The 16,586-nt window shown below is 38.2% G+C and overlaps 1 protein-coding gene across 3 annotated transcripts in view; it reads left to right on the top strand.

Annotated features, from left to right (window-relative positions):
• ino80 (INO80 complex ATPase subunit) overlaps positions 1–16,586 on the top strand; it is a 42,313-nt gene that overhangs the window by 23,721 nt on the left and 2,006 nt on the right. For 2 of the 3 annotated variants that reach the window (XM_016247383.1, XM_016247382.1), the window contains exons 28-35: positions 5,184–5,311; positions 9,645–9,739; positions 10,115–10,187; positions 11,463–11,621; positions 12,051–12,153; positions 12,266–12,354; positions 13,112–13,273; positions 13,620–13,797. In XM_016247383.1, coding sequence (XP_016102869.1) covers positions 5,184–5,311; positions 9,645–9,739; positions 10,115–10,187; positions 11,463–11,621; positions 12,051–12,153; positions 12,266–12,354; positions 13,112–13,273; positions 13,620–13,797 — 987 coding nt within the window. The remainder of the gene's footprint in view (positions 1–5,183; positions 5,312–9,644; positions 9,740–10,114; positions 10,188–11,462; positions 11,622–12,050; positions 12,154–12,265; positions 12,355–13,111; positions 13,274–13,619; positions 13,798–16,586) is intronic. The other variant, XM_016247384.1, reaches the window with a different exon arrangement.

Below are 16,586 nucleotides of genomic sequence, written 5' to 3'. Positions count from 1 at the left end.
TGGTAGTAGTAGGACACATTATGGGAATATGGCCAGGAACAGATTCGAACCCTGATTTCCCATGAGCTCCACTGCGCAATTTGTTCTCAAGGCCACCGCTTATTTTGCTTTTGCAGGTCAGAGGCTGCAGAAGTCATGATGTCGACCTTTCATGAAACGATTTTCTTCCCTGATGCAGGTCTCCTTCTGGCCTACAGAGGGAGCATTTTGCTTGGTTTTAGTCGGCTTTGCCTCTCCCTTTTGTGTGAAATTCTAAATGTGGTCACATCTTTCACCCCTTTGCTTTTGTGTTTGGGTTAGTGCTCAGATCCCAGGCGGGATCTGGTGAGTATAATCGATATATACGACAGCTTAATGACAGTATCCCTCATTTGCTCGTTTTACCTCCCGTCCCAGCAAGGTCTGTGGTCGCTGGACTGATGCAAGACTCCGTAAACATGGTGTGTGTCCAATGTGTCACATTTCATATGATTTTTACCTACAAAAAGATGGCTTTAGATGGAATATCCTAACTGTCTGAACCCATTTCATCAGCAGCTGGTCTGTGGCTTTTTGTCTTGAATGTTGTATTTAGCACTTTTTACAAAGTTTAAAGGGATAGTTCATCCAAAAATTCTGTCATTAATTACTCATCCTCATGTCGTTCCAAACACGTAAGACCTTCATTCATCTTCAGAACACAAATGAAGATATTTTTGATCAAATTCAAGAGATTTGTGACCCTCCATAGACAGCAACACAACTGACACATTCAAGGCTCAGAAAGGTAGTAAAGACATCATTAAAATAGTCCATGTGACATCAGTGGTTCAACCGTAATGTTATGAAGCTACAAGAATACTTTTTGTGCGCAAAGAACATTACATGCTTCATAACATTAAGATTGAACCACTGATGTCACATGGACTATTTTAACGATGTCCTTACTCCCTTTTTGGGCCATAAAATGTTTCAGTTGCTTAGCTGTCTTTGCAGGGTCAGAAAGCTCTCGGATTTCATCAAAAATGTCTTAATTTGTGTTCCGAAGATGAACGAAGGTCTTGTGGGTTTGGAATGGCATGAGGGTGAGTAATTAATGACAGAACTTACATTTTTGGGTGAACCATCCCTTTAAAGGTATAGTTCACATAATGTTGTTTAGAACCACACTGACTCATTGTATGGACAAAAACAGTTGAAAGATCCATCAAAATATCTTTTGTGCTCCCCATTAGAAAGTTATTAAAAACATAATCAGGGTGAGTAAATAATGACAGAATTTTAATTTCAAGTGAATTACAGCTTACTTTGGAATTATATCACATTTCAAATCTGAGCTCATGCCCTTCTAAACTGTGATTGCGTAATTTATTTGTGCAACTCTGCCCTGTTTTTAAGGTGCAGTAATCACTGTCACTTCTGCGAAGTTTTGCCAATTGACAGAGTGGCAAAACGAATATTGTTTGTGTTGAGCTCTAGCCTCACCCCTTGGCCCTGTGCTCATGTTTAGGTGTTGACTAGTGGTTGTAATGGGCATCAGTAAACACTAAAGCTAATTTTATAGCAAGTTAGGCCGGTGCTTGTGTTGTCGCCCACTGTCCCTTTTCCAGAAGAAGCGGCCCTAAAGCTGAGATCGCTTTAATGAAATTAGCAAGCAGCGGAAAGGCAATTAAATAGGCAGGGGGATTAATGAGCTCGTCCAGGGCTCTGTGACAGATTTTTAAATTGGTTCACCCTCAGGTCAGACCTGAATTCTGGACAGGAGGGATTGGATTAGAGCCGAGGCTCCTGGAAGGGCACTCTTGAGGGGTTTCCACCAGCAGGTGGGTTGAATTGATAGCAGGAACCAGAGGGATGTCTGATGGCACAGCGCTTGGTATCTTTGTTCTCCCTCTGTTTTGCAGTCGGAAGGTATCCTGAAAATACACAAAGCCATCCTCGATGAACTTTCATTCCGACATAATCCACCCCTAAATCTGTTATCGTGAAATCTAAATGATAAAGTCACCCTTGTTAGTTTCCTCTGAAAATGTTTTTGTATGAGATTAGTTGTGTTTGATAAGCATGTCTAAGAGCTGGTTTTAGATGAAGTAGCATGTGTCTGACTAATTGCAGACTCGTCAGACTTGTGAAATAGGACGTGTGGGGGGATTTGATAAGACGGGAATGGAAACACCAGAGGAGACTCTGTGGTGCCAGTGCCGTTTAGTTGTGGGTACCAACGGGTCACATCATCCCCTTAGACCACCATCTTCATCCCACAGTCTTTCAGGGGCTTCATAAAGTGGGATCTGGCAGCTCTTTGCCTCATCCCTCTGACGCCAGACCCATTAGATTAGAGCTTTATTGGGAAGAGCGTATGGGAGAGTCTTCTCTCTTCATGAAACCGTCCTTCTCTCAGTCGGGAACCTGAAACCTCGGCTTTTTGCTGAAGAAACCATTACTGTTAACACTGTGGGATATGGTTGTTAAACTTCTACTTGTATTTCAGCAGGCGATCTCTTGGTGAAAAATGTGATCCTTCAAGCAGTCTTTAGTGGTCTGAAAATGGTATATAATCATTATGTAGCGTAGTGTATAATCAGTTCTAGTAGATCTTTATTGAATCTACAAGCCACTGTAAAAAACCAGAGCAATTTAAGGTATGTACACTACCATTAAAAAGTTTGGGGGCAGAACATTTTTTTAAAGAAGTTAATAATTTTATTCAGCAGGAACATATTAGATTTATCAAAAGTGACAGTAAAGTCTTTGTTACAAAATATTTCTATTTAAATTAAATGCTGTTCTTTTGAATTTTCTCCTCATCAAAGAATCCTAAAAAAAATCACGGTTGCACAAAAATATTAAGCAGCAAATAGCTGCTGAACATTCTGCTTTGCCATAACAGGAATAAATTACATTCTAAAAAACAATAAAATTGAAATATATAAAAAAATTATTTATAATAATATTTCATAGTATTATATTTTTACTGTATAATTGATCAGTGATTTATTCAATTGAATTAACTTTAAATTTGACAAATTAACTGTTTTGTAAATTGTTGATTTTTCTGTATATTTTAAATAACTTATTTAAATTATTTAAAAATCACATCACATTTCGCTTGGATGTGATCTAGTTTTCCATCTAATTCAGTGCAGCCGAATATAACTTTTTCGATGTATACGAGGATGCAGGCTCGTTCGTTAGTCTTTTGGATTATTAAAACTTGAGGGGTCATTGGAAAATACCTCTGAGACCAAATATGGCCCACAGGCCTGATGTTTAAGACCCCCTGCCTTAGAGAAAATGTTCATCTCGGGTGGAGTAAATTAGATCCATGTGGTCATTATCTCATGGAGCGTCAACACGGTGAGTATGAGATTCTTGAGTGTATGGGTTCTTTTGAGCCATTCTCCACCACTCATTGAAAAGGTTACACACATGCCCTTTTCAGGGTCATAGGGGTGTTGAGTCAGGGTTCATCTATGGTTCACATTAGCATGGTCATGATGTGGTAACAGCAACATGGTCATGCTGGCCATGTGTTTAACATGCTTTTTGTACTGTCTAAGGGTCAGCCAGCAGGCCTCAAACTGTCTCTTGGGATCTCTAGATTGCTCTGGCAGCCGGCTCATTTTGTGTGTATAATCACTTTCTGAGTGCCCATGACTAGCAGGGTCATTTAACTTCCCCACATGAGCTGACCCTATAGGGTCAAGGGTTGCATCAGTCAAACAATGGGAAGCCCGTGCTTCCTCTTTTGTAAGCACTGTTGGGGTGACAGCATTGATAGACCATTGCCACAACATTTTCTGGTCTGTGAACATGAATCAAATGTGTTGATGTCTTACATAACTGATGTACATTTGATGACCACCTTAAATTTGGAAAAACTTAATATATAACTTGATTAGCATTTAAAGGATGATGTGGATGTGGGTTAGAGCCGCGGGGGGTTTTTACCCCCCCCCCCCCCCCCATGAGCTGACCCTAGGGTCAAGGGTTGCACCAGTCAACAATGGGAAGCCCGTGCTTCCTCTTTTGGAAGCATCGTTGGGGTGACAGCACTGACAGACCATTGCCACAAAATGTTCTGGTCTGTGAACATCAATTAAAATGTGTTGAGGACTTACATAACTGATGTACATTTGATGACCACCTTAAATTTGGAAAAACTTAATATATAACTTGATTAGCATTTAAAGGATGATGTGGATGTGGGTTAGATGAAAACAAACAAAAAAAGTTACTAGAGATGCACCAACATTAAAATGCTAGATATTGATTGATAAGCACATGTTATGGCCAAAGACAAAATTCAGTACTGTTTTGTCTTTTAAAAAGAAAAAACACTTAAAAATGCATGAAAGTGCATTTAGGCATCACAACATTATAATGCATAGTATGGAAATTTAAAATCTTTTTTTTTTGTGGCCTAAAATGACCTCAGAAAATAATTTAGATGATAACAAACAAAAAAATTACTAGAGATGCACCAACATTAAAATACTAGATATTGATAGGCTCATGTTATGGCCAAATTCAATACTATTTTGTCTAAAAAAAAAAAAAAAGCTTACCAAATTCACATGAAATTAGTTTTTTTTCTTTTCTTTTTTTTTTGCTAAAGATTACATTTAACAGTATCAGTCAGTTATTGTTTTTTAATATTCATGTTAGTTTAAATGTAAAAATACAGAAAAAGGAAGAAAAAAACTCCTGTAATCTGTAACCGATATGGTACAAATATGTCATGCATCACTAAAAAAAAACACCTCTGTCATTCTGAGTGTAGTACGTACAGTATATTTTTGCCTAATTTTGATCTTTCAGTAAAGCAAACCATTTTTCTCTTAAGTAATATTTTTTTCCACTTAAGAGAACGTTTCACTTTTGTGCTCAATTGTTTGTGATATCATAAAACAAACATATTGAAAGAACTTTACAGCGTATCTGTAACAAATTTTGCTGCTGAGAGTGGCGTTTCTGTCATCGGCAAGTGAGGAGCAGGAAATGGAAAACCCGGAGCGGAGTGATTATAGAACGTTTGAGCATGGAGGGGAAATTGCTGTCACTCGACAAGCTTATTCATTATATTGCTTTGATTTGTCTAATCAGCTCCATTCCGACAGTGTGGGATACAGTTTTGATCTTGTGAGTTGAAGCATTACCATTTTTCAGGGTTTTGAAATGTTTTTCTCCACTTTTTTCTACAGACAAAGAGTCTCTGATCACAGACAGCGGGAAGCTTCGCATTCTAGACCTGCTGCTGACTAGACTGAAGTCTCAGGGCCACCGAGTTCTCATCTACTCTCAGATGACCCGCATGATAGACCTTTTAGAGGTGAGTGCTTCCAGGAACTTCTCACAGTCGGTGACTGACAGCTTTGTGGCCTGTGAACATTACGTAACTACGTCATGTCATTGTGACGTGTTTTTTCCTTTAACCTTCAACCTTTCCTTCATGTCCACAGAAATATGTCTGTACTGAAGCAATTGTAGATATCTGAGGTCGCGCTGTACGTGTTTTTGTTTACATGTTCGTTGTACTTTGAGTGTTAATCCCACAAAAGGAGAGATGGCTAAATTTGATCAAGCATTGTGAAGGGAATGTTTGCTGTAAAATAGCTTTATATTGTTAAAGCTGGACAAAGGCTGAGAGAAGAGAACTGGAGGAAACAATCACTTTTTCCAGAGGCACACAGTTGTTTGCCACATGTTCAGCAGCAAGCCAAACATTGAGCTAAAAGTAGAAGCCTCCAATAACATTGTCAACACAGGCTGCTTATAGTCCTACACAACAGCACTCGTAGTCTAGAAACACCTCCTTAGAGTCAATAGGAATTCCTTCCGATTCATTTTGGCTTAAGCCTTTTCCATGGCAGTCTCTCTAAAGTCTGATTACGTAGATTTGACTTCCTTTATTTGTGAAGTAGTTGGTCTATAGAAAAAGTTAAGCATGGAAAAACATGGCATCAACCTTTGATTGGCCATTAGTTTTGGCATAGACATGTATATCTACACCTTATATTTTTACTTTCTGTCAAAATTTTCTTTTTGGATACACATTCCTGGTCTTATTGTGAACGATTCATCAATGCATGCAATTCAAAAGAAAAAAAAATTTTTGGCTTTACATTCTTTCATCAAAATGTAATAACTTACCCCGCCTCTGAAATGACTTTCCTTTTCAGTTTGCGTCACAAATTTTTCTTATTTTTCAACCCCTGCAGTTTGTGATGGATAATATATTATCCACAATTTCCTGCTCTTTGAGTAGAAATATGTCACAATCAGAGGTTGAGTTAGACTTTAACATTGTCAGTCATTTTGACGGACAGGGTCGTAAAAATTCCTTCATAATCTATTATTACCTGTCATTTTAATTTTCATATTTTAGTTATAATAACACATTTAATTGCTTGTATTTTTGTTCACATTTTCATTTTTAATAATGAACCTACAGGACACGCATATAGGCTTATGCATTTATTTATTTCTGAAGAGATCTCTTTTCATGTTCAACACCACACCGGCAGTGACAGCAGAGGCCACTAAAAACAAAATATGCTAGGGCTGGGTAAAAAAAAAATAGATTTCTTTATTTGAATAGATTCTCATTTTTATGAACCAATATCGATTCTTAAATCCCAAGCGTTTCTGTTTTCAGTTGATGAATGAACTGTACATATACAGTCATGGCCAAAAGTTTTGGCAGTGACAAATATTGTGTTTTGCAAAGTGTGCTGCTTCAGTATTTGTAGATTATTTTTCCACATGTTTCTATGGTATACTGAAAAACAATGATAAGCATATCATAAGTTTTAAAGGCTTTTATTAGCAAAAAAAAGAAGTACAGTGTTGACCCTTGTTCTTCATAACCTCTTCAATTCACTCTGGCATGCTGGATATTAGCTTCTGGGCCAAATCCTGACTGATTAGTTCTCGGAGTTGATCACAATTTGTGGGCTTCTGGACGTTTTGATATCATTCTTTATTCATGGCAGTGTTTTTGGGCAGAATTATGAGAGAGCCCACTCCCTTGGTTGAAAAGCAAGCCCACACATGGATGGTCTCAGGATGCTTCACTGTTGGCACAACACAGGACTCAAGTTACCATTCACCTTTTCTTCTCTGATTGATTTTCCAGATGTCCCAAATAGTCGGAAGGGAGATTTACCAGAGAAAATAACTGCACCAGTCTTCTGCTATCCAATCCTTGTACTTCCTGCAGAATTTCAGTCTGTCCTTCAGGTTTTTCTTGGAGAGAAGTGGCTTCTTTGCTGCCTTTCTTGACACCAGGCCGTTGTCCAAAAGTCTTGGCCTCACTGTGCGTGCAGATGCTCTCACACCAACCTGCTGCCATTCATGAGCAAGCTCTGCACTGGTAGTGACACGATTCCGTAGTTGACTCCTCAGGAGGAGACGGTCCTGGCGCTTGCTGGACACTCTGGGACGTCCTGAAGACTTCTTCACTGCAGTCAAACCTCTCTCCTTGAAGTTCTTAATGATCCGGTACATGGTTCTTTCAGGTGCAATATTCTTTGTAGCACTTTCTCAAACAGAAGGCTGCATCCTACGAAGGTTGCATATCTCGGGTGCTGCCTCATCAAATGTCGCTGAACAGTGATTCACGAAAATAAACTGAATGAAAACGAGTCGGTACTGAGCTCATCTGAGTTTGAGAAGCAGCTTTTGCCTCTTGCTCGCTAATAGTAATTAGAAGTCTGATTCATTTCCACGAAAAGTTTCTCTCGGATAGATCGTTTTACTGAACTAGTTAAAAAAACAAAACGATTCGGAGGTTATTTTAACAGTGGAACTGGCATATGTTGTCCAATTTTGAGCGCTGCGACACAGAATAGATCATGACGTGATCAAGGGTCTTGATATTATTTCCATATTAAATAAAATGCTAATTTTTTAAAACCTTTCTATCAGCCAATGATAATTCTGAAAGAAAACGCAGAGAGCACAGATCAGTGACTGAGAGTGATTGACAGATAAACCACGAGCTCTTATATCACTGCTGTTGTTAATATTCTGGTTATTTTGTTTCAGTGTACAGTTTGTTAATTTTGTGCAAAGCATACGGTTAAAGTAAACATCATTCAGCTGAACTGTGCAAATGTTTTTTAGACACTTCATGTCCATTCATGCAATAAATGCATGTCCACTACTGAGCTGTGGGCTATGACTAATTTCATGGGCAATGCAAATAAAATTACAATTTAAAATTAATAAGAGCTACAGAAATGTATAGTAATTTTTTTTTTACAAATAAAGCTTCATATTATGAGAAGGCTACTTTCTACAACCATTATATCCTGCAGTCATTGCGAAATTAGGTTCCTCCAATCTAAAAAACATGAATCGAAAACAACAGTGAGGAATCGATTCTTGGAATCAAATCCTATCGATTCCAGAACCAGGAATCTGAATCGGACTCGATTCCAAACATTTAGGAATCAAACAGCCCTAAGTAGAAGACTCGTTAGTTTATTTTTGTTCTGGAGCTGATGATCCCACGCTGCTTCTGCCACACTGGAGTGCCCTCGCCACCAACTTGACAGGGGTGGGAATTACAGTTATAAATTACAATAGATCACCCTCAGTGTAATCTGTCAGTGACGGACGGCCTTCAGATTTTGCCAAAAAAATTCCGTCAATGACAGAACATTTTCGGTTAAAGTAACCTCTGATATAACCAGACTACTTTTGTAATGTGTATAATACATTTTTCAAACTAGGAACCCTGTCCTAAAATATAAAGGAAGCTATATATTTCATTTAATTAAATAAAATTTAATCCAAAAAATGTTTTATGTTTTAAAAACATTGCATTAAACAAATTTAATTTCTGTCTTAAGGTAACATGTCAACTTTGACAGCCCTAAAAATGCATTTAGTAAAATCCTCCCCCCACACACATTTTTTGCGGACTCCCTAGAAACCCTTGTATGTCGCTGGAGCCCAGTTTGAAAACCCCTGTATCGATGCATTCTCTTTGTGCAGAAGCCGAAGACTGTCATGTTTTGTCTCCTTTGATATTGTGTCTCTCCAAGCAGATCCCTTGAGTGTTTTGGTCAATTTTTTTTTATTTTTTAATGTGTTCAATAGCTCAACTCCCACTTGAGATCTTTTCAAGCATATTCCGGGCTTTGTTCCTAAGTCTCAGGCTAAATCATGTTATGTTCGACATTCTGCTAACCTGGATTTATATTCTCAGTGGTGTAATGCCGTTTAAGAAGGTCTCATTTGTTACTTACAGCTGCAGAGAAGCTTGGGATTTGTGATCTAATGTTACTTCAGGCTGGAACAAAGTCCTAATCAAAGACATTTAATGTCAAAGAGAGTGCTAATGCTCACTTCATATGGTCCAGATGTGCTTTTGGGAGGCCGTCCAGTGGAGTGGTAGGCCCGATGGAGTTGAGACTTCACTCTGGGTGGCGTAGGAGAGTGGGAGGTCATCTGAGAAAAGTCTCTGAGGAGAGTCTGCTATGCTAATGAGGATCTGTGGCGGTGTGTTAAGGGGGACATATGCAGCTTGCAAATCTGCCCTGCAGATTTTTTGAAAGGATTAAAGTGAAATAGACTTACCAGTTTCATATCGTTGACTTGTTTGCTTGCATGATTTTCCATTTTCTTACTTGAAATGTTTCTCAACTGTCCTGCAGGAGTACATGGTGTACCGCAAGCATACTTACATGAGACTGGATGGTTCATCCAAGATTTCGGAGCGGCGGGACATGGTGGCTGACTTCCAGAGCCGGTGAGTTTTCAGCGGCCCGACAGCAAGGTTTGAAAAGGAGCCGCACATGTCTGTAAGCGCCCGTCTCTTCTTAAACCTAATTGGGGCTTGTTTTTCCAAAATGTCACCAAGCGTAAATTCCTTATCCCTGGCGGTGCTGTCAGGGTTTTGCGCTCTCTTCTCTTTCCCCACCCTTCCTCACGGGGTCTGGTTTGCATTAGCTCAGCTCTCTGTGGGTGCAGTGGGCTCTGGTTTTTATTTTCTAGAGGAGTATGCTGTATATTGAAATGTCTCTCTGTGTAAATCCTGGGCGGTTGGGCAGGCCCCTTAAAGAGCACGATCTGCCTCCGCTTTATTTGCTTTCTCTCACTGTTCTGGTCACCCCTCCCTTTGCAGGACGGATATTTTTGTCTTCCTCCTCAGTACCAGAGCCGGAGGCCTGGGTATCAACCTGACAGCTGCAGACACGGTGAGGCCGTAGCCCATCAGCACATCATGATTACCAGATTGCCTTCCCCCCACCGGAGGCCATGAGAACGGCCTCTAATATTGTATGAACTCAAAGACATTTAGCACCTTTGAAGCTTCGACCAAATGGCCAGCATGTAACGCGACCAACTACAGTTTGTTTTGTTTGGGGGTGGGTTTATCTGAAATTATGGATATCGCAATAATAGAAAGGTATTAAATAAACAAATAACGGTGCAGCAGTCTCTGGAAGTGGTTACACAGAAAACTAAAAATTACATTTTTACAGTTTAGTATGTTCAGTTTGTGTAGATGCAGAATAAGATCAGAATTAATGGTAAAAAATAATAAGAACTGATTATTTGACATAACTCCAAAAACGGCAAAACGCGGCAAAAAAGTCAGCAAAATATGCAGGTCAGCTTGAGGAAATCTAGTTTACTTACTACTTCATGTGTGCTACATATATTTCTAATATATGTGCAAAATATATTTGTGCATTTTGTATTATCTAAAAAATATTTACTTTTCTTTTTACTGTTAAAACCCATGTATAGATTAAAGTATTAAAATGTTTTGAAAATTATTGCATTAAACATAATTAATTTATTAAATTAGCATGTTAACTTGCTTTTTTTGTTCTAGTGAATAAACAGTGAATGATCACTATTAAACTGAAGCTCTTTGTCAGAACAAAAAGGACAGTTTTCACGTATTGTTTTTGTTAAATGTTGACAACAATGTTTAAATTAATATATAAAATATACATTTAAAAATGTTTGAATATTTTATTTAAATAATTTTGCCTATTAATTGTCATTTTTATCAGTTAAAATTAGATGTCATTTTAGTCAGAGTAACATGAATATGACATGGTAGTATATTGGATTATTTATTTTTTTATTTTTTAACTATGACTAAAACATAAAACTGTGCTCACTGCATCAGTGCGGTACCTTGTTAACATGACTTTGTTTTCAAGTGAACTGATTAAAAAAGAAAAACCTCTGCTTTTACTCCCATATGTTGAATTGGGTCAGCCAATCAGTTAAGAGCTTGCTAGATCCAGAAAGTGCTTTTTAGTTTTGTGTACAGTATGCATCAGATGGTTAGAGAATTGACTGTGGAGGTGTGCGATTTGAACAGTATTTTAAACCAGTGTGGATTATATGTGCAAGAATTAAAGATGGCATCTGTGGAATAGCCATGAATAGGAATGAGTTCATTAGAGGAGATAATTTCATGTGACAAATTTATCCATTTCCTCTCTTTCCAGGTGATCTTCTATGACAGTGACTGGAACCCCACAGTTGACCAGCAGGCCATGGATCGAGCCCACAGACTTGGACAAACCAAGCAGGTCACAGTCTATCGAATTATATGCAAAGGGACAATTGAGGAACGCATCCTACAGAGAGCCAAAGAAAAGAGTGAGGTTAGTACACCGTATCGAGTGCCTTCCTCGGGCCAGAAGGTTACACAAAATATAATGTAACATGTTTTCCTTTTAATTCAGCTAATTCTGCAATGGTTAGACAAATTACCCCTTTTTCTCTTGATAGCTCACATCAGTCAGTTTAAGTTACAAAGCTATATTTATCTAAATGTCAAACCTCAGAAGAGTCTTTGCAGTGACAAGGGGGTTAACGGAATATTTAGCCCATGGTTTCAACTCTAATTACAACTAATTATACTGTAATTGCATGTGCTTTAAACATGTAGTCCAGGATGTCTGTATCAACACATCATTATAGTCAGTGTATGTTTCCAAGAGTCAAATTTTCTCTTCTTTTTGCTCTTACTGATTTGATTTATATATTCTCTGTCTCAATAATCACTTTCGGCTGTGGGATCTGCACTTCAGATTCAGAGGATGGTAATATCAGGAGGAAATTTTAAACCTGACACCCTGAAGCCCAAAGAGGTTGTCAGCTTGCTGCTGGATGATGAGGAGCTGGAGAAAAAATGTGAGTTAGCACACCGTTTATGATAATAAATGCATATGTGTAATCTAAATGAGTTAATAAATGAATTAATTGCTCGTCTCTGATTGGATGATTTGGTTGTGTTTCCGGGCAGTGCGTTTACGGCAGGAAGAGAAACGGCAGCTGGAAGAGAGCAGTAAGGTGAAAGACCGGAAGAGGAAGAGGGAGAAGTATGCAGAAAGGGTAAGTGCTTCCTCTGCAGTGGACAACAATAATAAAATAAATTTAAAAAAAAAAATATATATATAGGAAGAGAAACGGCAGCTGGAAGAGAGCAGTAAGGTGAAAGACCGGAAGAGGAAGAGGGAGAAGTATGCAGAAAGGGTAAGTGCTTCCTCTGCAGTGGACAACAATAATAAAATAAATTTAAAAAAAAATATATATATATATATATATATATATATATATATATATGTGTGTGTGTGTGTGTGTGTGTGTAGATACAGTATATATACCACACAAGGACGTGGGGTAACTAAAAACTATTCAACTATTAAAACTATTAGAAATTAGTAAGTAAAAACCATTTCAAATCAAATCAAATATAAATATAAGATGAAAAACTTAGCAACCAACTGAAATAAATAAGTTGAAATAAAAACAAAATAATGATAAATCGAACGATTAAAAAATCTACCAAAAATGACAGAAGCACAAATCAAAATTACTGAAACTTAGACTAAACACTTGACATGAAATATAAAAAATAAAACCTTATCCAAAATGTAAATATTATAATAGCATATAAATAATACTAAAATAGCACTGCTTTATATTGACTATCACAAAAAAAATGTACTATCAAGATTTTCAGGGATCCTGATGTAGAAATCCATATAGATATTATTATAACAAATTATTTTGTATGTGAACATCAAGAAAATGCCCTAACCACCCTTGTCCAACTGTCCTGTTTCCATGCATCCCTCTCATTTTAAAGAAGAGAAAGGAAGATGACCCAGACACTAAGAGGAAGAAGGAAGGTGTGAATGTGGTCATCCCTTTTGTCCCGTCTGCAGACAACTCCAATCTGTCGGCAGATGGAGAAGACTCGTTCATCAGTGTGGACATGGACTCTGCCATGCCCAGCCCCTTCAGTGAGGTAAGAATGTATGAGACTCTACTCGTAAGCACTTCCTGGACTGGATTGAACTGTGTGATCCTGATCATGTTTATTGAATTGCAGAGGTCATGGTGTCAGGAAGAATTATTGTACAGTGCTGGTCCTGTAATGACATTTCTTTAGCTGACGAGTCCACATAACAATCATGTGAGAACTTTCCCAAAGAATGGATGATTTCTATAGAGCTATTATGCCATTGTCAACACACATCCTCTCATTTACTTGGTACATTGATCTCACGCCGCTCTTCCTCCTCCTCGTCCATCTTCTGGTCCTGCTGTCTTTCCTTCGTGGTGCTGTCCCTCTGTCCCTGTCTCACCCCCAGAACTATGTGTCCCTGCAGATCTCATTGAGCAGTGAGCACCAGCCCAGCTCCATTCCTGCAGATGAAAGCAGCAGCGACATGCTGGTAATTGTGGACGAACCTGTGTCTTCTGCTCCACAGTCCCGTGCCACCAACTCTCCCGCTTCCATCGCCGGCTCTGTGTCTGACACGATGAATGGTGGGTGCCCTTGTTTTAATTCTTGTTAGTTTTTAATTACATTCAGACTTATATAGCTCACAGAAAGCTTTGTTGTATTACACATATACATAAAATTACACACATTAAAGGAGACCTTTTATGCCCCTTTTTACAATATGTAATATAAGTCTCAGGTGTTCCCAGAATGTGTCTAAGTTTCAGCTCAAAATACCCCACAGATCATTTAGTATATCATTTTGAAAATGCTTATTTTGAGTAGAGGCAGAAACACGCTGTTTTAGTGCATGTCTCTTTAAATGAAAATGAGCTGCTGCTCCCCACCTCCTTTTCCAGAATAGGGCTGTGCCTTTACAGCTTGTTCCTCGGATACTCTGCTAAAAAAACATCTGTTTGGTTTTGATTATCATGTCTGTTGCGCTGAAATCATGCATTTTACACCGTATTAGTTTAAACTTCTGAAGCATGTGCAGAGAAAACGGCTGTCACATGGCATGTGAGTAAACTAAGTTCTCTCTCATGTCTTATTGCGCTTAAACTGTCAAATACACACAAGTTTATGTTAAAAACATACAGGTTACAAAAACAGTCGGTTAACAGCTGGGAAAGAAATCACATTTTTATATTAGATCTGTGTGGCAGCAGCATCATATATAGTAAATAAATCAATAAATCCACTGCTATCTTGTCTCTTCTAAGGCTGGGACTTTAAATTCCCTTTCTACGTCATGGGGGGAACGAAATCTGATGCGCTCGTTTGTTCACAAGATTGCAGAGAAAGGCTTACCAAAAAAAATTTACTGGGTTGTTCTTTTTCACGTTTTCTGGGTTGGTAGATGCACCGGGGACCCGATTCGAGCACTTAAACATGGAAAAAGTCAGATTTTTATGATATTTCACCTGTAAGCGGGGGCGGCGCCAGAGAATTTTGAACGCATGAGCTGAGGGTGTGCTAGATCACTGACAGGGGGAGCTAGGCGTTTAATAGTAAATATGACCAAAACAGGTTATTATTATTATATGAATAATTAAATTAATCACCCACTCGATTTACATTTTATAACATGATTATTTGACTCGTCACAATTTAATTACATTTTTTCATTTGATGAAATTAAAGAAGTAGCCTAGATCAGTCAGTTCCCAAATATTTTTATACAGTCCATCTAGAATTCAGTGAACAAGCATTTCGGAATGTGAGTCAAAGGCAATATGACATCAAAAAGCTCTGGGGATATATTTACTTTATTTACAATCTCAAACCAGAGCCTTCGCTCTCTGTGTATTGATGGACAAATGTGCCAAGCTGCTGTTTTGGGTATCGCCACAGCTGCTTCTCAGATATACGGCGGTTCACTCTGATGTGAATTTAGATGAATATGTGCTATATGTGCGCATGTCAAGTGTTTATGAGAAGTGTGGGAGTATTAGCCTATCGCGCTTACTGCATGACATGTAGGCATGACATTTTCCCCCCCCTGCGGAAATAACTTAAAATACTGTCATTTTTGGTCATACAGATAAGAGTATCATTCGTAAAAAAAAAAAGGCTATTATATTAATCAATTTAATATAAATATGCAACTTGTTGACTAGAAAAATAGGGCATGCCTACTTGGCACAAGGAACCAATACATTTAAAAAAAAAAAATGCTATGACATTACGAAAAGTGTGACGCAAATCATGTCACGTTATGCATTGCACGAGTTATGCATGCGTAATGAGTCAGATGTTTTTATTTTATTTCATTTTTTTATTTGTGGGGGTGCTATGGTCTTTCTTGAGGGTGCTAAAGTACCTGCTAGCCCCTCCCTAGCGCCGCTCATGCCTGTAAGACTTTTTTCAGTCTAAACACCTACATTTGCTACAACTTCTTGCTTCTCTGGTCTTATACGTGTTTGTTGGGGCTTATTGCTTTAATGTTCAAATCCTTGAATATAGTTTAACATGGTCACATTTAGCACAGACCTGGCTGCCTTCCTGTCGAGTGATGAGCAGTGCTAATAAGCAGTGTTGCAGTCTAGGCCATGAAGCTGAGAGCTCAGAGGTTTGTGGGATTGAGTTTGCCTGTGAAACGCGAGCAGAACTGTGGCTATGAAGGAGACATGGTGTGCGTGAGTCTGGGCCGCAGTGGCTCAGACAGCCTTGGCATGCAACCTCATAATAAACTGAGGATTAGAGGAAAAATGGCACACTCCGACAATTTAGAAGAAACATATTGATGTGTTTGGCTGGCACATAATCTGTTAAATAGTTGTAGATCTGTGAAATCATAGTTTGAGGATACACTACCAAGTTTGGGGTTGGTAATTCTATTTAGGTTTTTTAAAGAAGTTTTTTATGCTCACCAAGGCTGCATTTATTTGATCAAAAATACAGTAAAAACAGTATTATTGTGAAATAGTTTTACAATTTAAAATAACTGTTTTCCATTTTCATATACTTAAATGTAAGTTAATCCTGTGATGAAAAAGCTGCATTTTCAGAAGCCCTTAAAGGATTAGTTCACTTCCAGAACAAAAAAATTCCTGATCATTTACTCACCCCCATGTCATCCAAGATGTTCATGTCTTTCTTTCTTCAGTCGAAAAGAAATTAAGATTTTTGAGGAAAACACTCCAGGATTTTTCTCTATATAGTGGACTTCAATGGGACCCAATGGGTCGAAGGTCCAAATTCAGTTTCATTGCAGCTTCAAAGGGCTCTACACAATCCCAGTCGAGGAATGAGGATTAGCGAAAGTATAGCGAAATGATCGGGTTTTTTTCTAAAAAAAAAAAAAAAAAAACCTTTTTTTTTTTTTTTTTTT

The sequence above is a fragment of the Sinocyclocheilus grahami genome, unplaced genomic scaffold, assembly GCF_001515645.1.
Source record: "Sinocyclocheilus grahami isolate Dianchi unplaced genomic scaffold, SAMN03320097.WGS_v1.1 scaffold833.1, whole genome shotgun sequence".
Classification (NCBI taxonomy): domain Eukaryota; kingdom Metazoa; phylum Chordata; class Actinopteri; order Cypriniformes; family Cyprinidae; genus Sinocyclocheilus; species Sinocyclocheilus grahami.
Note: the sequence above shows the minus strand (reverse complement) of the source record. Positions and strands in the feature narration are given on the sequence as shown.